Genomic DNA, 25,341 nt, shown 5'->3' with positions numbered 1-25,341 from the left:
TTTGTTATGGAACCTGGTATGGGAATGGGGGTGTTTCAGTTAATCACATATTTTGTTTACTAGAGGTATACAATGCTTTTGTTTCGTAGAGATTTTTTATCTTCAAAGAAATTAAATGCTCCAAATAATTAAAAATGAAAATCATACTGAACATGATTTAATATTTGTTTCAGAAAGTACATTTGAGTCACTTCTTTTACTGAAAGGTTTTACAGTACAACGAAAACATTGAAATACGAATAATAGGATATTCTGAAGGGAGTATAGGCTAAGTATTAAGAGTTCAGATTTAGAAGTCAGGTCTGCATTTGAGTCTTTGTTAGCTGTGTGGCCTTACTTAACCTTTCTACACCTCATTTTTCCAGCTGTAAAATGGAGATAATAACCTTGGTGTAGGATAGATTAAATAATGTCTTGTACAAAAAGTGCTGAGGGTAGCATTTGACACACAGTGCACCCAGAAACAGTAGCCCTTGCTACGATCTTAATATACAGCATCTGCAGAATATCTAAAATCGATTTAAATAAATTAGGTGCTTTTTTTTTTTCAAGTAGTAATATCTTCCTAACTTAAAAAATTTAAATAAAAATTTAGAAGCTCATGTTTTTCACCAACTGATAAAGGACATACATTTGGCAGGAAGCAGTATACTGATAGTTTTTCTAGTATCTTTCAAGACATGTGTTAAGCAATAATATTTGATGAGATAAAACTAAAACCACATTGAAATTAGGTAAAAGTATTCTCTGTATTAAGCAGCAAATTTACAAGACAAAGTTATCATAGTAAATATTGATACAAAGTCTTATGTTCAGAAATTCTTTCATAGCACTAATAAGGAAATTACAGGATAGATATCTAAGCTGTAGCTTTTATTAAGGCATGGTGACAATTTCCCCAACTCAGATGGCTGAGTTCAAATTGAATTGCTAAAGAAGGCAGTTCAGACTATGATAGTAAGAAAGATAAAGGCTGCTTATTGAAAATTCCTCAGAACACTTCAGTCCCCTTTGGGAAAAGGGCATTTGCCTTTGGAAATTCACACAGGCACTAGTGTCTCTTCCAACCAAGATTTGGAGGTTGACACTCTTATTTCTATGTCAGTGCAGGTGCCCTCTTTTCTCTTTGTTTTTCACCAAGAATATAAGATTCTTCTCTAGTGGTCTCTGAACTCACGGTTACTTAATATGTCGGAAATAATATTTATTGTATTTTTAATGTTTTGCCATCCTGGTTTTAAAAAATAAATATTCGTTTAACAGAAAAAATATATAACCAAAATTTGAATGTTAAATGTTGTTGGACTGTCATGTTATTTTATGCAATAATATCTCTTGTACTTATAGAGATGGATAGGATCTTACAATGTCATCTCTTTGTGCCTGCCATCTTTAGACTACCAGACAGTGTATATTAGGGTGACATTCTAAAATCCAGATGTTTATTTTTGAATTTGATAATAAGGGATGGAAATTTTGGCCCTTCCTTGGTTATATGCATTATTGCTATTCTTTCTCTGTGAGAATTACGTTGATACTCCGATATAAAGGATGCACAAAGCGAAGTCTCTGCCTTTAAAAGTAGAAGCAGGTAGATAGAAACTCTGTAATTAATTGTCCTAATGGGTGGTACATTTGGAAAGTGCTCAGAAAGATAAAAGGTACAGATTAGTTGTGTAAGGTTAGGCAGTCTAGGCATAACAGAAGATGTGGAACTAAGAGTCTTGAAGGATGGATCTGTGAAGACAGAGAAAAAGGCTTTTATAAAGGGAGATAAAAATGAGAAAAGGTAGCAAGGTGAAAATGAATGTGTTAAGTGGTTCTCAGGGACCCAGCCTGCCTAAAACCATTAAAGGTTGGAGGTAGTAGTGGAGATGTGACCTTATTAGCATGAATTTAGCATACCAGAATGAATAATTTGCATCTAATTCTATAGAATGTATGAATAGTTTTCCATATATGACTGATGTGATAAAAATACTATTTTAGGAAAACCCAGAGACCAGTGCCATTGCTGTTACATACATAATAATGCTGGAATCAGAAGAGATGCACATGGACTCAGAGAAACTGCATTTCTAAGCATGATTTTAGATTCCAAACAAAAACTTTTTGTAGTGAAACATTTTAATGATATAACTTATAGAAGCAGGACAATAGTGAAATTATTTGGCATAAGAAATTTGCAGATATTAATGTGTATTAGAGGTACACTCTTTAAATCAGTGAGTACCTGTTTTAACTGTTCTTTGAATAGTTTCTTTTTTTTCTTCACATAGAAACATTTAGCAATAGCAGACTGAAAGTTATATAGTATAATGTACAGTTTCTTATAAGATCATTATATTCTTCTGTTGGGGAATGGCCCTGGAAAGTGTATTTTACACAAAACAATATATTCTTTTCTGGCAAAAAAAAATATAATTTAATAGCTCCACTGAAACAAACTCTTGACTACCAAGAATGTTTTAAGGCTGAGCTTCTCAGCTTGGGTTACAGAGTAGTGGAATCCCCCAGTAACCCCAGCAGTTGCTTCTAAGAAACAGATATAGGAGCCTGTGGCTTGCATCACCCAACTGGGGGGCCCCTGGAAGTCTGTCTCCCTTGATGTCCCTCCTTGAAGATTCTGTAGAGATGGCTTGGGCTGGGAAGGTGGGTGCTTGTTGGCCAGGGGCTTCATTCGTTGCAGGCTGTTCTTGAACACCTGAGACCTTCCTGGTAACCAGAGGGCACTGTGGCTTCTCCAGAACATATCTTTGTCATAGGCCTACATAGAGCAAGCATGGGGTGCTTTTGGCCAGGGTGTTGTGGGCCTCTTGGCTTTTTGCACCTGGTTCACAGGGACCCAGGGATGCCTTGCTTGCACCCTCATGGAATTGTCACATCTCTCCAGATTATCCTTATATTCTCTCCTTGCAGTAAAAGCTTGATCAAGGCTACTGGATCTGTCTTGATCACATAGAAAGGCAGAGCCTGTGCTGGGTTTGGCCTGTCAAGGGGGCTGCTGGTGCCTTGCTCTCATCACTGCTGCCCACTGTTTTGCTGCTAAAATGAACAGGACTTGATTATTCACACACACACACACACACACACACACACACACACACACAGATGATGACTAGTGGATGCATAGCAGGTGGTGGGCAAGGGTCTACTTAGAGTAACAGGCCAAACACAACTTCCCAAAGTGGCAAATTTCCTAAAGATCTAGGGAGAAAAGATTCATTTTATAGCAAGAGACACATGATTATATTAGTAAAATGCAAAAATTCATCTGAATTTTAAACTTGAGATGTCAAATTTTATGCTTGTTGTTGGATTTATTCTTTTTATGTATTAGGGCTGTTAAAGAAAGGATGAGCAGCTCAGTTTTAAAGGAATGGAAAACTTTTGGAATCCACAGGCCTTATATTGAAACTTGTGGGTTGTTTGACTGTCTTTGAAATAATTATTTCTATTCTTTTTTTTTTTTTTTTTTTTTTTTTTTTTGAGGCAGTCTCATTCTGTCGCCCAGGCTAGAGTGCAGTGGTGCGATCTCAGCTCACTGCAGCCTTCGTCTCCCAGGTTTAAGCAATTCTCCTGCCTCAGCCTCCCAAGTAGCTGGGATTATAGGTGTATGTCACTATGCCTGGCTAATTTTTGTATTTTTTAGTAGAGGTGGGGTTTCACCATGTTGGCCAGACTGATCTCAAACTCCTGACCTCAAGTTATCTGCCCGCCTCAGCTCCCCAGAGTGCTAAGATTACAGAGTTGAACCACTATTTCTGTGCTTTCCCTGGAGAAATTTGTAAGTTGGACTTGATCGACTATTACATCCTTGATGAACCAGGCCTTAATTTCATGGATGTCTTTAAATAATTTCATAGATGTCTTTAAATCCTCAAGTTCTAAGACTTTCACCAACAACATATCCATTATTATTCACTATGAAAAAGTAGTTCTGAATTTGCTGTCCATGATCTTTGGTGTTACTGACCACAGTTTTTAATTGTCTTACCTCTGAGAGCTCATAAAAGATACCCCATGAGAATATTAATAAGTGAATTACTGTTAATCCCTGTAGACATTTATGTATTAGGTTCTGTTTTGTCATCCAGGTGTTTAGTGTACATGCCCAGTCCCAGGAGACAGAATATAGTCTTTTCATCTATAATATCATTACTTTTATTTGGTACTGAGTTTTTTGCTTTTTTCTAAAAAGAAAGAAAAAAATGTTGCATTTCGTCTTGCCTCTTACACCTCATTTGCATGTATAATAAACATAATTGGAATGTGCTAAAGATTCCAATGAAATTTCTCTAGTGGAATCTCTTAGGGCACTTCACTTTTTTAGAGCTTTGGAAAGAGGATTATTAAAGAACATTTAGAAAAAAAACTTTAACATGTAACCTCTGTGGAATAAATGTTTTCAGGATTTACCGGAAAAATCTAATTAATCTGTATTGTGTCAAATACCTATCCTGATAGACCTAGTTGGTATACCAGATAAACTGGTTAATTGAATTGATTCTGTTGGAAGTCCACCAATTTGAAAATGTGCTTTAGTTCCAGTTGACTTTTGTAAATATTAGAATAATTCTTCCTAAATTCAAAAGAACTAAAAAAACACTCCACCATGGATCATCAGGTATAAATATAAATTATCTTTCTTATTCAGGAAAATTATTCTACTCTTTGGGGACTTAGTATCTTGTGGGTGGAACTTACATTGTCCTAGCATTGATTTACTCAGTCAACTCAGCCCAGTTTTTACACATTTTTTATTAAGTACTGGTTATTAATATAATCAGCATACTTTTGTTAAGCATCTTTCATGCTGGCACTGTGTCAGACGCTAGAAATGAAAAAAGGAATGAGATAGGGTTCCTTCAAGTGGCTTACAATAGAAAGGGAGGGGAGACGGGTAAGATATATACACAGAAGCAAACTTTTAGACCATATATTTGAAAAGTATTTTGTCAAACAAAACATTTTTATACTCATTTCTCTTAACTCTCTTTTAATTTTAATTCTTTGAAATAGATGGTAGCATTTCTGTTTCTTAAATATGAAATTTAGAGCAGTTAATTAGATTGTTCCTGGACATTAGGGGGTGGGCAGTAAGTCTGGAAAGGTAAATTGGGTAAAATCCAATGGGCTTTGAAAGCCAGTCTAAGAACTTTTGTCATTATTCAGGAAGCAGTTAGAGGTCAAAAGTTTTTTGACAGATGAATAGTGAAGTTAGACCTGAGCTTGAGAATGCACATTCGGTATGCACGGCTGGACTGGACAAGGAGGGATGGGCAGAGACTGTGAAGAGGCTGTTGCAGGAGTCTCCACAGAAGGCAGTTTGGTCTTATGGTCAGAAAGGTAGTGGTAAAAATGAGCAGGGAGTAAACACTGAGAGTTCTGTGGCAGAGGCTGAATAGTGAGAACATGGCAGTTTGTTTGTGAGGCATGTAAGCCAAAGACTGGAGTGAAGGGTATCTCTGAGGCTTCACCTTGGGTGCCCGGGAAATTGGTGGTATGAGGAGGAAGACAACCAGACAGAACTGATCTAAAAGACATGATGATTGGTCTTTTAGGGACAGGTAGGATATTCAATCCAATATTTTGATCAGACATTTGTAAATGTGGTATTATAAAGAGTAAAGAGATTGGTGGTTGAAAAGATTTAGTAGTCCTCTATCCATATAGGGCTGGTAGTTGGTGGTGAGAGAATATGAAATCACCAAGGTAGAGTATAAAAGGCCTGAAAACAACCTTAAGAAATATCAAGTGTTTCCCACCTAGGGGTGAAGAGGAAGATAACAAGGAAAAGGACTGGAAATTAGGAGAAAAGTTAGGCTACCGGATAGCGTAGAAGAGTGAGTCTCAAAAAGAAGGAGCAGCCATTTGGTATCACATGGAGCTGAGAAGTTAAGGAGAGTGAGGTGATTTTAGTGAAAATAGTTCACTGGTGGCCTTCCTCAAAGAAGCAATGAGTATTGGTGGGAGGAGATGTGTTTCAGATCAAAGAATGTGAGTGAGTAAAGATAAAGTCAGCAAGGGTTACTTGGTAGGGTTGAGAAATTGGCAAAATAAAAATAGTAGAATGTCAAAGAGATAATGGACTGTGGATGGGTTCTGGTGAGGGAGATGAGTAAATACAGGTGGATTAGGAGACAATGGGGATGATAGTGGGAGTTCACCAGCAAGTGTCCAGGAGAGACGGGGTGTCAGAAGTTGAGACTGATCAGATGGGATTCTGATTGAGGTTTTTATGGTACAAGATTTTATTGATTACTGTTCCTTTGGAAGCATGTTAAGAGAAATTCAGTTCGTAGAGATGTGTTATAAATTGTAAGGCAGTATGTAAATATAAGGTGGTATTATTCAAATCCAAGTCACTTGAAGTAATTATACCATTTTAAAGCAATGAATCTTTAAAAATGCAATCCTAAATAGGAAATAATTTTAAACAGAAGAACTCTAGCTCTGTGAATATGAAAAGAACATTGTTAAATGAAGGCCAGGAGAGAGAGAAAGAGAGAGAAAGAATATATATGTGTGTGTGTGTGTGTGTGTGTGTGAGAGAGAGAGAGAGAGAGAGTGTGTGTGTCTAGCAGTGAATCATCATTTACAAAGTAAGAGGCTATGTATATTTTGAAAAGACAAAAATAATATTAAAATAAATAGTTATGGAGCATAAACCAGAAATTGAAGGGATAAGGGAAGTATAGGTAATTCATATGAGTAATTATTTTTCTTTGGTTCTTTTTTCTTTCTAGTAAAGAAATAGAACAAACCTTTGTCCTTAAAATTATTTTAAATTATTAAGTGAATAGTTTATGGCATTTATTATATATTCATGTATCAGTTAGGAATCTTAATAGAAAGCAAATGACACACTGAAAACGGATAACTGAGGAAAGGTAGTGGAGAGGTGCAGGCAGGGTAAGGGCATCAAGAAGGAATAGTACAGCACCAGGGATCAGCAGTGTCTTAGAGGCACTGCATGCTTAGCTGCAGCTGTGGCTGTAGGTAGAGATGCTGTTGCAGCCCAGCAGGGAGAGAGGGAGGTGCTGGTGGAATGGGGCTGGGGAAGGGAAGTAAATACCCTGCCTTCTATGCCTTCAGTACTTCTGCCTCTTGGAGGTGCCTCCCAGTGACAGAGCATAATAAGCCAGTGGGCAAGCCCAGGTGATACCCTCTCCAGAGGTCAGTGTCCTGGGGTACCGGGAGGGGCAGAGTGGAGCAGAAAATCAAGAGCACAGTTATTTCCAAATTCATTTCAGCCATCATTCTGTCTCTTTTAGACTATTTAAGTCTAAGACTTTTCTGAATCATTTCTGATTGGAAGAAGCCTTATGAAATTGCATTGGACTCCTTGAAACCAGCCATCAGTGAGCTCACAGTAGAACTGACAATTTAGAACAGCTCTGTGGAAGAAGGAGAGTTTATGCCTAAAGAGTTTGGACTGTGGAGTGGGACTGCCTTTCTTGCATCCTAACTCAGCCACTTAACTAACTGTGTTACCTTGGATAAGCTTGTTACCATCTCTGTGCCCATTTCCTCATCTGTAAATGAAGATAATTATAACACTCACATAGTAGGATTGTTACAAGGATTAAGTGAGTCAGCATGTAAAGTGCTCAGAAAGGTGCCTGGTATCATGGTTAAAGTCCAATAAATATCAGTTGCTCTTAGGACATTATTCTGTACTTCATTATCAATGAAATACATGGGGTATTTCTCTTTTCCTCCTTTTAGACTCACTGAAGATTTTTGTTACATTATATTATGTCACAGTTCTCAGTATATACCCCTGCCCAACTACCTTTGTCGTGAAAGTGAAGTCCCAGGTCTCTAGAGCCTACTTGGTTAAACAAGATCGGTAAGACATGCTCCTTCAAAAATAATTAATGTCAGTTCTTCTGTGATAGTTTGAAGTTATACTTATTTCCCATACACAATAAGGAGTTGACTGGTGTTTCAGAAAGTTACTCCTGTTCTGCCCCTTCCCTCTTTCTCCTCTTCCCTCCTCCCAGCCAGGTGGCACACCTCCTGGATTTCACATTTAATTTGAATTCACTTGTTAATACAAAATGAATCAGGGTATAGGCCAAAATGGACTGTGCTTTATAATTCCAGCAGTAATGGGGTTTGGAAGGAGATAATATGGAAGGTGTAGTAATACTCTAAAATACTCTAAAAATTCTTGTTTTTAAATGCCCTCCAAAGAGCTTGTTGTTATGTGACTTCTCATTGAAAGATCTAAAATCCTAGAACCAGGAATTTACGGTTTGCGTTGTCTAATAAAAGCACTGTTAACCAGTTTTAATAGATCTTTGTTCTTATGTAGGTTTTTTTTTTTTTTTTAATCTTTTCAAGACTGTATACTTTTTACTCTGAATAGTTTCTCCTCCTTAGGTGTTCTTGTTCCAAAAGAATCTGTATGTTCAAGAAAGAGAAACAAAAGAAAAAAAAAAACACTTTGATCACTGCCAAATGCCATAGTGATTACTACAGTGATCAGTTTTTTTGCTTTATAATGATTGGGTCATTTTTTGGCCTATATATGGAAGATTAGTTCATAGCACAAATTAAAGGACAGTTTCAATTTCTCACTGATTTACTTCTCTCTTTACTTATTATTTATTTTAACTTTGAGGTAAATTAACAAGTGATGTTGAAGAGGTACTAATGACTCCTAAAAATATTTGAAAACATTTCAAATATTAGAATTAGAATTTACTGGGAAAAAAATATCACAAAAGTAAAGCTATTGACACTGCCTAAAAACTTCAGAATGTTAAAGTAAATCATTTTTTTAAAAATATCTTTTAAAATACTAATTTAAAAAGTTTAAATTCTGGAGTTTCATTTTACATAGACTACTTTTTAAATGTGAGTGTATCTAGGTTTATTTTGCACCTGATTAAAAACACCATTTTCCTTAATCTGTCAGCAGCTCGGCTGAGCAGTCAGACTGGATTATTTGATATCTTGTCTGACATGAGGACGGCAGTCCAAAGAGAAAGATATCACAAATTGGTGCCACACTTCAATAAATAGAGACATTTTATTTTTCGCCAAGCTAATTCAATCCAGTTCAGTTAACTCTTTTTTCCCCCTTAAGGACAGATCAAAAAAGGCAGCCATGAATGACTGAGTTTGTCAAGTGTTTGACACGTCAGTGTGTGAATATAAAGCAGACCACAAGGGAGGGGTTCTGCCTTTAGACGTCAGACAATACCCAGTACAAGAGCCTCTCCCTCAGATCTGCACTGTGGGGAGCTGAAGAGAGTGGCTCAGATCACTCAGACTCACTCAGGTAGAATGTGAAGTAGCCGGGCTCACCGCACTGCAAACCCTTCCCCTTAGAGTTGCAATTTTTCAGCATTCTTAGGAATTCTCAGGCATTTTTGAGCTGCCATTGAGTTGCATTTTAATTTTATAAGCTGTGACTGGCTACTACATATTGTTAGTTTTGTAATTTTAATAAAATCTTTGTCCTAAATGTCTGTTCCTTGAAAACGCTTATTGCAACAAATATAATACCATTATTTCTGTTTCTTTCTTCAGTAATTTCTTCCTGAGACATATACTGAAATGTATAGAGTCATCATATTGTTCAATCTCAGGGATGCAATGGGATGGATTATGCCACCAAACAGAAAATGTTTAAATAATATTTACGAGAAAAGATTAACATTGCCCAAATATTACTTCCTTCTCTTTGGATCGGGCCTAAGGAATGTGTCATCAGAACCTTTATGGGCTCCTGCCCATCCTGCTGCCTGGGCTGCCAGGCTCCTCCATGTCCTGCAGTGACGCTGCTATCTGACAGCCCCAGGCCATGCCATATGTTTGCAGAGCCCTCCTTGTCTAGCCTGCCAAACATATCCTTTATGTCATTTTAAATCCTGCTTTTTCCATAAATTGGGCATTCCTTGACTAATTGCTGTGATAGAACATTTCATTTCTCTCTGAGGTCTAAAAATTTAATTATCCAGAGTGCTTTCCCCCACCTCCCACAAGTACATCTCTACCATGCGCCTTCTTGAAATGAGACGTTATTATTCTCTGATTCATCTTTGTGCTCTATATGTTCAGGGCTTCTGCAGTGCAGCCAATGCTCACTAAGTAAATCTCAATACAGGGAATGGGACTAGGGCTGTGTGTCATAGGAGGACAGAGTCTAGAGCCAGGCAGCCCCACCAGCTACCAACACAATGACTATATGCAAGTTGCCTAACCTCTCTTTGTGACTTGTTTCCTTACTTTTAAAATAAAGATGTGGAAGGTATTGAACCATAAAACTACCATAAGGATCATGAAGATTAAATGAGTTAATTTTGGTAAGGTGCTTAGAAAAGTGTCTGGCACACACTAAGTGCCTTGTAAATATTTATGACATAAAATTATTTCATTATTATTTTATTTATGAAATAGAGTAATGTTCTGTCTGGTAGTCACAGTGCTAAGTGTTTTACATGCTGTTAACTCATTGACTCTTCACAGGAGTCCTACGTGGTAGATACTGTTGCCATCTTCATTTTACAGATGAGGGAACCAAGACCTAATCAAAGTTAAGTAACTTGCTCAAGGTCACAGGGCAGAATGAGGATTTGAATCCACACCACATGGCTCCAGTCACTTCTCTGCTTGCAAGCACCTTGTATGCTGTCTGGACTGAGTGTAAATCATTTTGTTTTTTAGACTATCACAGTCAGATGGGAGATGTAGCAGAATGTGTTTCTTGACCTATTGGAAAACATGCTGTGAGATAATGGGGTAGGAGAGATTAGTCCCACTGGACCCCCTGTTGGCTACCTTGGATTGAAAATCAGAGAGGATGGAAACCACATGTGTTAGCAGCTGCCACCACAGCACTCTAGGCTAAGGTGGACTATATGAGAATGCTTTTTTGGATTTAGTTTTTGTCTTTTAAGCCACTCCTTTGTGGGTTCTTGATGCTTTGCTGGTATAGTGGCTTGAGTCCAGGGCCATGCAGAACACCATAAAGATGTTGAGAAAATGTGCCAGCCACACAGGCCTTTAACTGGTGCGTTGTAGGTTTTTAAAACATGTTTCACTCTTCTCTGCATGCCACCAAGCTCTGCTGAAATACTTAATTCATCCACAGGAGTTCTAGTTAGAAAAGTCTAGTAGTCAATTCTGGAAGCCAGTACTTTAAATCTTAGTCATAGCCATTGAAATCTTGGTTACTTGGGAAACTCTCTGAAGGTGGTTGTACATGCGTGTATGCCCTATATATCTTAGAGGGTAGGATTTGTACACATAATTACAGATACTTTACCAACATTACATCCAGTGTCCAGACTTTTTGTCACACAATCAAAAGTTTTAAAAGTAAATTTCTTAAATTTTGAAGGGATCCCAGTTATTTTACTGTCAAGGTACAGATAATGAAAACATACATATTTTATAGTTGTTGTTTTGTGTATGGAATAAAAAGCTTCCTAGGACACTAATGGTTTGTGAAAGTTTAAAAGGCTAATACCGTTAAGTGCTGGGTAAAAATTAAACTTGAAAAGCACCGATGAAATATTTATTCATCAGATGGCTTTGAAGTTGAGCGTCTTTTTGGTTACAGTCCCGTCTAATGGATATGTTTCAAAGAAGAAATAGTTATAGCATTCAGCTGTGATGTTTTCTTCTCTGCGTGGAGGAAATCTGTGTTGTTTTGGTTCATTTAAGTTTTCAAGACTAGCTACTTAAAAATCACATCAATGAGAGAAATGGTTCCCACAATTCTGAATTTATTCTTATTGATAATGTTTGAAAGCCGATTTTTCTAACACGGCATTTTTAAACAGAGATTGCTTTAACTCTTTCATTCTATAATCTTTACAACCTAAATTTACTTAATTCTCCCTAGTTTTATATCAGAGGGCCTAAGGTGAGTGACTGTGTGTAAATATAGTGGGAAATCTGTTACACAGATTAGTTTTACAAAATATTTTGCTGGATAAAATTGCTATGTTTAAAGATGTTTAGAAACTTCGTAGTTCATTCTTCAGTTCTGATAACTAAAAAGCTTTCTTCAAATTTTAAAATTGTAGATGCTTTAAGAATGTTGGGTAAATACTGGATTTTTTTTCTACATCTTGGGTTAAATTTCACTCATCTGAATAATGTAGGGCTTTAGAAATTTGTATTACATGTTGGCTAAAATTTTTCTATTTTTGTGTTTCCTCCCACATGAGTTATGACACCTTTAACATTTGTTTATGTTTTATTAGTTTTCATATGAATCCGACAAGCAATGAAGACCTCAGGAAAATCCCGGTAAGTTGCTGAAGGGGTTAGAGGGTTGTCAGAGAATAAGCCGGTCTTTTTCTCTGGCACACATTTCTAAAAATGTCTTTGTCTTCTTGCCTTCTGTCTCACTTAACTAAGGATTGTAGCTTAGCATAGTAATTTTAGGAGAAAGAAAGAAAGTAAAATGTAATCTTTGCCTTTAATATGCAAAGGGTGTGACTCATATGATATATGAAAGTGTAAGCAAAATAGGTTATAATGGAAGCCAATTTAGGATATACATATTTTGTTTACAGATTGTTTTGAAATTAATATGCAAGATGTATGTCAGGGTCAAATTTGTGGTTATGAAATAAGAGCATGTAGAAAACACTATTTTTTGTTGTTGTTGGGACAAGGATTGAAAGAATAAAGCTGCTTGTTAACATTCAACAATAGAAAAGCATCCTGGCAGGAGAGCCAGATAACCAGGAAAGTATTTGAAAGAACAAATACTTTTCAGGACACTTATCTTACTCATCAGAACAAAACCAAATATGTTAACAGGATTGGTAGCGACCACCTAAATCAACTCACGTATTTTACAAGGATTATTCAGATAATCTTAACTTTATTGTATTATTTGAAGTCCAGTATTTAATCTCTGTTCAGAGTTCCTTTGCATATGCAATCAATTCTAACTGTATTAAACAGAGAATAAATTACCTTACCAAAATATAGGCCAATTTACAACCATCTGTCCTTGATACATGTGATCCAGCTGTATAGTAAGAATTTTTTTAGACAACATGGCTAGAAGAAGCTAAGGTGGGTTTAGGGTTTATTTTCTGAGCCATTCTAAATGCAGTTGTTTATCTTTAAAGTTGTGGAAACTGTCATAGAAGCACAGGACTTTGTACTATGTTCTTACTGTTTTATTTAAATGATTCATAAGTTTTGATGTTTTATAAATTCTCAAGTCTTTATAATACGGCAGTCTGGTGAGAAATGTGAGAAAATATGAAGTCAGCCTTTGATCAGATAGTAAAATGAATTCTATCAGACGGTTACTTAATCTCAAACAAAATGCAACATCAAAAAAATCGATTTAATGTGTAGCTATTGTTTATTAAGTAACCTTAATTACAATTTCGATTGCTTGTAAATGTACTTTTCCAAATCTTGTAATTTATTGCTGTAAAAGCATCCTTAGAATTCTTTAAAGAAGTAAAATGTGAAAATTGTTTTAGTTAAAGGATTTAAAGGTGATAAAAGAATCCTTGATGTGTGATTATTTTTCTCTGGAATACTAACTATTCTAAGTGACAGTTAAAGGATTACTAGGTGTTGTTAATTTACTGCAAGATACAATTAGGAGGAAGCACATGTTCATACTGATCATGGTTGAAGAAAAGCGTTCGAACAATTTTTATGTGGAAGATTATAAGATGTTTGAAGTAATTTACATTAAGTTCTCCAATAATAGCCATCCACCAAGTTATTTTTTTCCCTCTGGACATAGTATTTTGTAATTAAGTTTGTATGTCTTATATGCTAGTGCCAACACCTGTCTGTGAAAGCACAGTGTTTAAACAGGAGCAGTAGCCAGTTGAAAGGGCAGTGTGAGCTCTTTAAGGCCTAATTAAGAACTGAAAGGGAGATGAAGGGAGTAGGACAAAAGATGTGAAAGTAGCTGAGATGATATTCCCAGAGCAGAGTTCCTCATTAGAACAATAATGAGATGATCAGAGAATGCCAAGCCTTCATTTTTTTCTCTCTCTCTCCTCTAGTTGCCTTGGATGTCAGTTAGTACCCCACCAATATTTGGTTACCAGGACAACCTTTCTTTAAATCTTCAGTTATTTTGAGTCCTGATAATTTGCTTTTGTTTAAATTTAAATATTGTAAAAAATGTACATTTCCTAGTTTAAATGTGTAGACTGTGTAAAGCAAAAATAGATCACTATGAGTTCTCAAAATCTTATGCATAACTGTAATATTTAAAATTCTGGGTTAGAAAACTTCATATAGTAATTCTAGTATTCTCTAGTCCACACTTCTTATGTCTGCATATGGACGTTTTTAACAGAAATGGGGTAGAAGTGAGAAAGTTTTGTAAAAAGGGAAGAGAAGAAAAATTTACATTAAATTTCAAAATAAAAAAACATCTTAAAAACATCAATGTTGTCTGTGTAGAGTGCTGTAAGAAAAAATATTGAGCACTTTGGAGTAACCATTGTAGGTTGTATTTGGTCTTTGCTAGTTTGAAGAGTTCTGAATTTTGCAATCTTTTCCAAGAATAATAATAAAAGTATCTTTTTAAAAATAATTTTTTTGTATTTGCCTGAGAGTTTTCCTCTTTAAAAAAATAATTTTTGTAATGAGCACATATTTTAATTTTCTGTTGTTTCTATTGTTATTTTATTTGGAGTTCTATCAACAAACAGAAATATATATATATATATATATATATATATTCTGTTGATTGTGTGTGTGTGTGTGTATATATATATATATAAAATATTCACATATTATTATGGAGAGAGAAAGAGAGAGTATCATCAATTTAAGAATTTTATGCCAAACTTAGAAGGTTTACATTGTTTTCAAACATAGGATAAAATCTGGAACTCAGCATGAAACTGTTTTTAATTATTTTATATTCTTCTCCAGAATATAGTTCATAGTACATATGTTTCTAAGATGTATTCCTGCCTAGAAACTTGATGCTGAAAGTTGGGGTAAAATTTTCACATAAAAGGATAAATGGAAAATTTATTGAAAAGGCCAGAAATGTATTTCCCGGAAATCTGTCTACACATCAGTGTTAGATTGTTGTAAGGAAAGAAAAATAATCCAAATAACATATCTGTATATTCTAGAGTATGGCTATAAAGTATGACCAGTAGTCTGAAATAGTAATTGATTATTTTAAAAGATTAAACTGTTAAATTGATTTATATGATGGCATTTATTTAAACTATGTCAAAATACAAAGTTTTGACACATCTTTCATCTTCAGTGTTGTAGAGAAATGTTAAAAATAATTTTAACTACATTAACTGGTTAACTGGTTAATAGTGTTAAATATAACAGTGCACATTTTTTTTTAACTATTTCATTGCTTAACTAGTTTGGAGAAATCAGTTTGTATATGTATAATTTTATTAAGATTAGAGAGACTCGAATAGATGCTTTTATTATGTTAAATAAAGAAAAAACAGAAAGCAGTCAGCTAATCAGTAATTCATCCCATTTAGCTTCCTTTCATTAATCCCTGCAATTCTCATAAGAACCTGAATTTCTGAGTAAATGTTTTATTAGAAAAATGAAATCACATTAATTAGACTTTATTACTTTTAAAAGTGCAATTTAGAAAAATCACTCGGTATACCAATTTTAGAGTTGAAAGGGACCATGAAGAATATCTCATCTATCAGATAAGGAAAGTGAGACCTAGACTGGTTTCTCTCTCAGATTTATGCAGAATTACTACTTGGGTTGAAGTAAGAAACTTTAGCTTATTTTAAACAAATTTCAAAAGTATATTGAACTCCATAGTATGTCTTCTCTCTACTGTGGAAAACTGCTTAATATAATCTTTTATAACAATGTATTAATATACATTGAGTTATGTATCTCTAAACTATATATCATGACCAATTAAACTAGTAGCTATGTGCGTGAGTGTGTGTGTGTGTGTGTGTGTGTAGACTTACGATTAATTGATCTGAGAGAGAATAGAAAAGTAAAACAACACTTGTCTTTATAATTGTGCTTTAATGGTTTTAGAACAATATTTGAAATGTTTTTGGGGATGAAGGAAACATAACTGAAAGTTACATCTGTTTCCAGTTTCTAATGCTAAAATAAACTAAGTTGTTTTAGATATATTTTATAGAATTTAAACTCACTTCCCTTTAATATCCTCTCTATTCATTCTTACTAACTCTGGTCTTTCATATTTCAATAGCCGTATAACTAATCTTAACCCCCCAAATGATTCACTGTTGCCATTTTACTTTTCCTAGAGCATAGCTTTAATCGTATCCTTTCTCTGTTTAGAAACCTTCAATAGTTTCCTATTTTCCTCAGCAAAAGTCTAAAAATTCTTTATACTACCATTCAATATCCTTGGGGGTCTATTGCAAACCTACCATTTCAGCCCCACTCTGCTCCCTGTCCTGTACCATATTTTCCAGCCATGCTCTACCAAGTACCTGTTAAACTGGATTACCCGTTATTGGCCACTATGCCTTGAAGCAGAGCTCAGTGCTTGAAATGCCCCATTATGCATTTCTGCCTGCAAAATCTTGAAGGCCTAGTGCAAGCTGTATTTTCTCCACAAAGCCTGAGAGATTCTATGAAATTGGAAGAGGTTTTCAGTCCTGAATTTTTTCACTTATCCTGAAGAAGTGGGTGTGCTTCAGTGACCCAAGCATCAAATTGGTATCTGTACTATAGCTTCTCTTTCTCTGGTGTGGTAAAGTCCTGGTTCCTTGGGCTGAGAGGCTGGGGAACTAGGGAGGGCCAGTGAAAAGTTAAACTTTGGCTTTACTGGTGAAAACTCCCAAACACATACCACTATTAAAGTAGATCCTGAAAATAGGGAAAGACAAGTTTAATTCTTACGGGGGAAGGTCATTCTGCATTCACCAGTCCCCATTCTCCATTCTCCAATGAACAGATCAGGTAGTATTCCTTAAGAGCAAGAAAACCGATTTCCTCAGTATTTTAGTTGATTTTCCTTAAAGCCAAATGGAAATGTTTTGAAAGATAATGTTGAAAATCATTTTAAATTGTTGGGTTTAGTGAGAGAACTATGATTTAAAAAGAATAAAAAATTGCGTAGTTGTATTTGGGCATTGTATTTTATGGAATGAAAACTCTTAAGTGTTATATACTGTAAATAAAAGGTGATGTAACAGTGCCTTGATTAAATTCCTGAGAAATATTTTTCTTTAGCTTTTGATGTAACAGTAATATTAGAATGCTCTGTAATAATAGTGTATTAGTAAATGTCTTCTAAAAAATTTTTTTGGTTATATTTATGCTTTTGCCTAGAAAGAATTTTTGTCAATAAAGTTAACTAAATAGATGAAATGGGAGAGGATGCAAATATACTAACTATAATATTAATATAGTTGAACTCTTGAGTTTCCTGATAACCAGGGTCAAAAAGAGAAAGAAGATAAATTAGATATTATTACTAGGAGAAAGAACTAGACCAGTTACTCAGGGAAGGAAAAGTTCTGCCTGTTCTAAATTGTAACAGAAGTTACTCCCATGGGGCTTCTTATAAGGATACTCTTTGATTTAATTCCAAGTGCTTCCATTTTCGTAGCAAATTGGAAAATATTTTTGCTGTTTCGGTCTTCACTAAGAACTTCACATTAAATCACAGTTCAAAGGAAGCAGCTTCATAAGGACACATGTCTAAGTGTATCGTTTTCAGGTGCTTCTTATAGTTCCTTTGAGTTAACTTTTAGAGATCTTTCGTTGTTATCTATTTTAATTGTATTTATTATAGAACATTTCATCTCTTAATCTTAAATGATATGACCAGTCTCAGATATTAAGAAATTGCCCACAATGTTAAAAAGAGCTTTAAGATTTGGAGTTATAGCCAAAACTTTGGTGCACCTGCCCTAGTTCTTGCCTCAGCACTGGCTAGCCTTTTTGTGAACTGTCTCATTCACTCTAAGCAAGGCTAGCGAAAATCTTCATCAGGGTTTGAAAAATGAAAAGTCGAAGTTCTAGAGAATTCTTAAGGTTTGTCCCAGATGATATATCTACGAAAGTGACAGTCTTTATCTTGTTCTAGGACAGCAACCCCTTTGATGCCACTGCAGGATATCGTAGTCTGACCTATGAAGAGGTTCTGCAGGAGCTGGTGAAACACAAAGAACTCCTTAGGAGGAAAGACACCCACATCCGGGAACTCGAGGACTACATCGACAACCTCCTTGTAAGGGTAATGGAAGAAACACCCAGTATTCTCAGAGTGCCATATGAACCATCCAGGAAAGCTGGCAAATTCTCTGACAGTTAATAAAGCCAATTATATTGTATTTACAATTGGACAAAGAGAGAGAAGGAAGGGAGGGAGGGAGGAAGGGAGGGAAGGAAGAAAGGAAGGAAAAGGAAGGAAGGAAGGAAAAGGACGGAAGGAAGGAAGGGAGAGAGGGAAGGGAAGGGAAGGAAGGACTTGTTAATGGAAAGAGACTACAATATCATGTTTCATTACATATTCTCCTTCATTTTGAAAAATAGTTTCACCTGTAAATATTAGCAGGAACTATCAAGAGTGACCTTTGAAGCAAGCTAAATAGTTAAAACTTTTAAAGTGAAAATGGGCCAGATTCTCAATGAGTAAGTGGTTCCCTAGGACTCACTCAGGTGCTGGTACTGACCCACTAATCTGCCATAGGCCCAGAAATATCTTCAGAAGTACATGAGTTGTTCCTCAGGAATCGATTTTTCATAAAGCAGAATTGATACTGTGGCTGGTTTCTCAGAAATCAATTTGTAGAAATATTTAGCTTCAGGAATACTGCTCATTATAAACACTACTGAAAAAAGTTTATGTTTTATATACACATATGTACTTGAATATATATTCATGTATCTTGTATATAAAATATAGGCATATACCTCATATATATATGTGTTTTTAGAACACTTAGAAACAACTGATTGCCTCTAAAGTTAGGCTACCAATTTCTTAATTTGAAAATGTGTGTGCTCTATCAATGCAAGACGAGTCATCATTCCTACTGTCATGGTTTGTTACAGAGAAGCTGCTTCAAATCACTCTTGACTACATGGACCTTGGTTTTAAAGTGAGCTGCTATGTATCATTCTAGCAACAAAGTTTTTCTCTTTTCCCAAAAGTAATGATCTCAAGTTCTTTTTTAAAAAATGACAAATTTTAGGAGATTTCATTAACTTCACAACAGCATGAATTTCTTTGAATTAACTATCTTAACATTTGACTTTGTTTAAGGTATAAGCAGAATATAAGCTAATATTGTTAGTTTTATTGAAATTCTGCATGCCTTTAAATCACTAGCAAAGCAAATATTATAAAATTATATCTGATAATAATTGTGGGAAGTATGTGATTATCTGGTGTCTGATAACCCAAAGCAGTGGGCAGATTCTAGGAATGAAGAATTAGGCTTGGTTTCAGGTTACATAAATAATAGAGCAGATGGTTGCTTTTGGGTCTTGAACCAAAATAAGACTTACTAAAGGAAGAGTGAGTTTTTAGAACAGACCTTTACTAGCGTGACATTATGCATTACTCTACATCCACCCTTTAACAATTGATTTATTACAAACTTACATTTTATTTTAAAGCTTGCTTCCCCAAAATGTTGATTTCTTCCATGGATAATTTTTATATGATTTGTACAAAATTTTTCTAAAATTTAAGTTGAAAAGCAGTGGTATAAAAATATTGCTAATCTTCTACTTTTCAGCTGTAAAAGTCTTAAATACTATAAAACATTGAGAGTATCTGTGTCTTTCTAAATTTAAAATGAAAAATTAGGCTCCGTATGGAGACTTATATATTCCCCAATCCTTCCATGAATTGCATTTTTTCTAATACTTATCTCTGTTAAGACTCCATTGAAAATTAAATAAGAAGCAGATATAATACTTGTGGTTTTTTGTTTTTGTTTTTGTTTTTTTTTTTGCTTATTTTAGTTTTTGGAATCAGAGAATACTTGACCAAGCTGATATTCATAAACTAAAACCCCTTGTTATTTGTATCTTCTGCATTTCAGTTTTACTGTAAGAACATGCATTTTGAAATTATGAATATTTTTTTAATAAAAATTAAATACTTTAAGAAAGGGAAAAGGAAAAATAGCTTTTACCAATTTTTTATTCACTTAAAATTGTGTCATAAACCTCAAAATCTGGTATAGAATTATCTTTCTCATTTGAGGTCTTGGTAGTTATTATTTTTTTAACATGGTGCCACTTTTAATTAGCTAAATGTTACAAATTCTCAGCATTTGTTTTTTCTGGTAGTATTATTTAGTCTTTTTTCATTCACTTTTTAAAATGCCAAAATCTATGTTTTTAGTATTATGACATTATCTGCAGACACTATAATAATATGCTTTGGCCAAGTTTGCTGTTTATAGAGTGAGCCAAGATGTCAGTTTTTTACTGGGGTTATATTTTACATAACTAGAGCTCATTTAAAAGTATGGTTCAAGTACTGCTATTCTTTTTAATGAAGATACTGATTTTTAAGGAGTGATTTTCTTTCCTACATAAAACCTAGTAAGGTTTAGACTTACTCATACATGAGTGATTTGGTTATAACTCAATCAAAATTTTTATCTTTAAATCTGAGACAAGTACTACATTTAAAACTGGATCTGTTAATACATTCATCACTGCCTGAAAATTTGCTGTTCAAATGTTTATGAATTTTCACTCATTACCTAGAGTAAACTTACTGCATATTTTTATAATCAATCAAAATAATAAACTAAAAACGAGTTCCCAAGTAAACATTTCAGTGTTTTCTGTGTTTGGGCAGAAGTGCAGAGTAGTTTTAGTTTCTAGCATTGTAGAAAAAGAGGCCAAAAAGGTCACCTTAGTTTATTTTTCCAAAATGTAACTTTAAGTATTTTAATGATATATTTCATTAGTTGCTTACAAATGGAAATAAAATATATGTGCTCATTAAATAATGCACAGCACATTAGATTATAGATTTTACTTTTCTTTTATGCTTAAGACAATGCATGCCCCAAAACACTTCTACCACCAAGAAGATTTTTTTTTAATCACAGAATTGATACTTATCTCAAGCCTACCTTAAGCTAACATACTTCTGTTACGTAATTAAACTATTTCTGCTATTGTTTTTAAAGCAGTATTATTTTATAACCAGTTCTAAAGTTCAGCTTTAAAAATATTGAACGTACCTTCCTACTGTTGATGCTTCAAGTTTCATTTATTGAATACCAGGGTCGTATCTTAGAATTGTATATAACATAACATGTAACCCATTCATGAAAAATATTTAAGTATTAGTTTTTGCTGCTATGTTCTGCTTTGAGCTTAGTTTTGCCATCCTCCCATGAATGTAGTATTATCCATAGAGTATACATAACTACATCTATTGCTTTAGGCAGTAAATCAAGATTTGATTGTAATTTTCCATCTGTGAAAATGTTGCCTTGTATTTAAAAGGGTTTCATGAATGGAAACCTAAGTAAAACTAAGCTCATTAGTGACAGACTTGCTTTCTTCATGTTACTCCTCCACCAACTCTCTCACCACCACACATTCCTGCCGACCATCCCCGTAAGGGTGCTTATTATTCTTCAACAAAGAGAATCTAAAAAAAGCAAAAATAAAAACTGTTATCTAATATATCTACAGTAATTGTTACAGTAGAGCTTTTATTTTTCTCTGTAGCTTTTCAGAAAAAGTGATCTACCTTGGATTTATAAATCAAGCTGAAACTTTTTGGTCTTACAGTCCTCACACTCTTATGTCTTGTAGGTGGTAGGTGTCACTTGTGTGTATATGTAAGTGAAGTATGATGCATGCTCATTCACTTGGTCTCTTTGAAGTAAGGGAAAGGATCACAGTGCTGCTGAGCCATCGTGGTAGATGGAAGGGTCTGTCAGCACACATGGAAATAGATGTAGAACTTTAATAATCCAGATGCAACCATTGGAAGTATTTAATATGCAATTGATAATTAATCTGCTTATGAAGCATTTTCTGATATATTTAATAAGGTGTAGAAGCTCTTCAAGCATTAAACTGGTGTTGATATTTTATTCCATTTATTTTCTCCATCAAAAAATGCACTCTCACAGTGGAGTTGAAGTCTAATAAATGATACACATGGGCCTGTTAATCTTTGAAGCTTCCAGATGGTTTGTGTTTTGAGGTACAAAAAAATGCTGCAGATCTAGAAATGCATATATAGCAGGTATTTGAAAGATAGAAGCATTATTTATAACTGAAGAGTTTGACACTTACCTTCTTAAGTAAATGCTTTCATAACTTGTATACATTTTTGCAGGTACAAACTCAGAAGTATGTAAGCATTGTATAATGTGACAATTGTATAATTTATGTAATCTGATGCATGAATCAGAATTTTTATATAATATATGATTATTGACTTATAGTTGATTAAAGTGTTTAAACTTAATTCAGTTGTCAACATTTATTACAGATACCACAGTGTTAACGTAATGGATTTATATATGAGTCCTCCTTGTCTTTTAATAATTATCTAGGATGCCTCTTATGTGGTTTATTGTAGCACATATTCTGTAAGACCTGCAAACTTATTTTACTATGAAAATCGTTCTGAAAAGTCATTCAAAAGAGTAGTTTTTAAGTATAAGTGAACATTCTTCAACGAATTTGTGGATGCCCTCTACATGTAATAGATCCCCTCATAGGGATAGAGCTTACAATTTAGTAGAAATGATATTTGAGTATTTATATATAGGCTAAGGTCTATGTCAAGCATTTTCTATTTATGCTTTATATTTCACAACAACCCTGAAAGGTAGGGAATGCACAAGCTTCCAGAGGAAATGTAAGAAAACCCTTTGTGGTACTCAAGAAAGTAGAATAGTGTTTACCAACCCAAGTGTTTCGCACCACTTCTTATCCTCCAGCTCGTACCAGAAGTCATTAATCAGTCACCACTTCCAGTCCCCTCAACACAGCAGTGTAAGTGCACCCTTCTCCATCCAATTTTTGTGGCAGTGTATTACTACATTTTTATGGCAGTGTATTAGGTAGTTGTATTCTAGATTATGGGACGTAAACCATATGTAGTCTTAGACATAAGTCATACATATTTGGCACAAAGGATTTCTCAGCAGGCCAGAATACCTTTCTGTTCTGGAATGGTAGTCCCTTCTGGAGGACCCATTTAACCTGCCCCTTTATTTCTCCCAGCATGTCTTTAGATTCTTCTTTCTACCTACCCACAGCATACATGTTTCTTTTTCCTTACTCTGTGGAGACAAAAATACTCGGAGTAAATAATTTGGAAGTAGAGAGCTATTATGAGTCTGTTAAGGTAGCTATTTTTTTATGTAGGGCTTGTGACCTAAATTCCCAACATTTGACATTTTTTCTCAAATAATTTTACATGATACCACAGCTTCATACTTTTATACTTATAAGCAGTATTTAATTCTGTATTTATGTACCTATAATTACATGAACTGAAAGTGCTTAATTTTGATCTTATAGTCCTCACACTCTCAAATTTGATTCTTAAATGTTCAATGCTTTCATCATTTGTTTGGCATACTAAAAAGCCAAATTTGGGCTAGGAAGCACAAAATCAAGTTTCTGTGTCAGAGGTTTTCAATTACTGGTGTGTTGTGGTAAAATGTAAGCTATAGTATGGTTGGTCACTAACATTAGTACCAAAGTTTGCATGTGATTTAAAAAAAATTAGAATAAAGATTATTGTTCTTACAGTGTTACATTCTGCTATGCTCTGGCAAATGACAGGAAAGTGTGTTAAGAGTGGGACTGGGGGTTATGTACAGTTCCCAGCAAACTTTCTCATTTGTGCTATAACCCTACTGCAGGAATTGCAAACTCAAACATTTACAGAGCCAGGTAGGTACAGTTGATGATAGGCGGGTGGAACATAAAAGAATAGGGATTGGCTGGGTGCAGTGGCTCACGCCTGGAATCCCAGCACTTTGGGAAACTGAGGTGGGCGTATCACTTGAGGTCAGGAGTTCGAGACCAGACTGGCTAACATGGTGAAACCCCATCTCTACTGAAAATACAGAAATTAGTTGGGCACGGTGACACATGCTTGTAATCCCAGCTACTCAGGAGGCTGAGGCAGGGAAATCACTTGAACCCAGCAGGCAGATGTTGCAGTGAGCCAGGATTGGGCCATTGCACTCCAGCCTGGGTGACAGAGCGAGACTTGTCTCAAAAATGGGATTACTGAGGACAGTGGCAATCTGGAGAGCTCATTTTTTTTGCACTAAAAGGGAGTGACAGCTGTTCAGCTCCAGCTCATTGTGGCCATTCAGAAATGAATGTGTCCAAGATTGCTAAACTGGTTTTTCTAGAGAAACTGAAAATAAAACAGATTATATGACATGATTTCTAAATATTGACACTAACTCATTTTCTTTTTAACCAAAAAAATTTAAGGGCCACTAGTTTGCAATCTCTTTTTTTTTTTTTTTTTTTTTCTTTTGAGATGGAGTTTTGCTCTTGTCACCCAGGCTAGAGTACAGTGTCTCAGTCTTGGCTAATTGCAACTCCACCTCCCAGGTTCCAGCGGTTCTTCTGCCGCAGCCTCCTGAGTAGCTGGGATTACTGGCGCCTGCCACCACAACTGGCTAATTTTTGTATTTTTAGTAGAGACAGGATTTTACCATATTGGCCGGGCTGGTCTCAAACTCCTTACTCAAGTGATCCATCTGCCTCGGCCTCCCAGAGTGCTGGGATTACAGGTGTGAGCCACCACACCTAGCCTGCAATCTCTTCTTAGTGAGTCAGTATTTCCAATGTATCATCAGTTATCATCATCATCATCATCATGGTAAGAACAGTTTGGAGGAGGGTTGTTGTTTACTTTCTCCTCAAGTGATTTTATGTTTAATAAAAAACTGGGTTGGCTGAGGAATATGTGGGGTGTGTGTGATACTTAAGACTGAGAATCACAGCCCGAGACTTTCTCAGGGGTGATGGGGGTTGTATTGAGGGAGGAAATAAGAGAGTAACCATTCGATGGTTATAAATTTCACTTGGCACTATAAGTAAATTGTAGAGATCTGCTGAACAACATTATGCCTATAGTTACAATACTATATTAGACACTTAAAAATTTGTCGAGAGGGTAGGGCTCATGCTAAACGTTATTACCACAATTTTTTTAAAATGCAGTTTCAAAAAGACTTTCTCCAGTATACCTGTCTCTAAACCTGACTGCAGTTACTTTTCAGAGAACAGTACAGGTAACCTGAGGTCCAATCTGAGAGTCACTGCTCTAATGTTTAAAGCATTTTCAAGTGTTATCCTGGGATCTGTCACATACTGTTTTGTGGTAGTTGTGACTTTTCA

At 35.2% G+C, this 25,341-nt stretch overlaps 1 protein-coding gene across 3 annotated transcripts in view; it reads left to right on the top strand.

Annotated features, from left to right (window-relative positions):
- Nucleotides 1–23,732, top strand: part of RAB11FIP2 (RAB11 family interacting protein 2) — a 42,639-nt gene extending 18,907 nt beyond the window's left edge. Inside the window, exons 4-6 of one of the 3 annotated variants that reach the window (XR_012512942.1) lie at nt 7,732–7,855; nt 12,231–12,276; nt 18,053–18,075. Coding sequence is in view for 1 of the 3 variants with exons in the window: in XM_003922160.4 (XP_003922209.1) it covers nt 12,231–12,276; nt 18,053–18,280 (274 nt within the window). In the remaining 2 variants the exon portion in view is untranslated. Of the gene's footprint in view, nt 1–7,731; nt 7,856–12,230; nt 12,277–18,052 lie in introns of all 3 variants that reach the window. The other 2 variants (XM_003922160.4, XM_074382955.1) reach the window with 2 other exon arrangements.
- The last annotated feature ends 1,609 nt before the right edge of the window (nt 23,733–25,341 follow it).

This window comes from Saimiri boliviensis, chromosome 12 (assembly GCF_048565385.1).
Source record: "Saimiri boliviensis isolate mSaiBol1 chromosome 12, mSaiBol1.pri, whole genome shotgun sequence".
NCBI lineage: Eukaryota > Metazoa > Chordata > Mammalia > Primates > Cebidae > Saimiri > Saimiri boliviensis.
The sequence above is the reverse complement of the archived record's forward strand: the minus strand, read 5'-3'. Positions and strand labels throughout refer to the sequence as shown.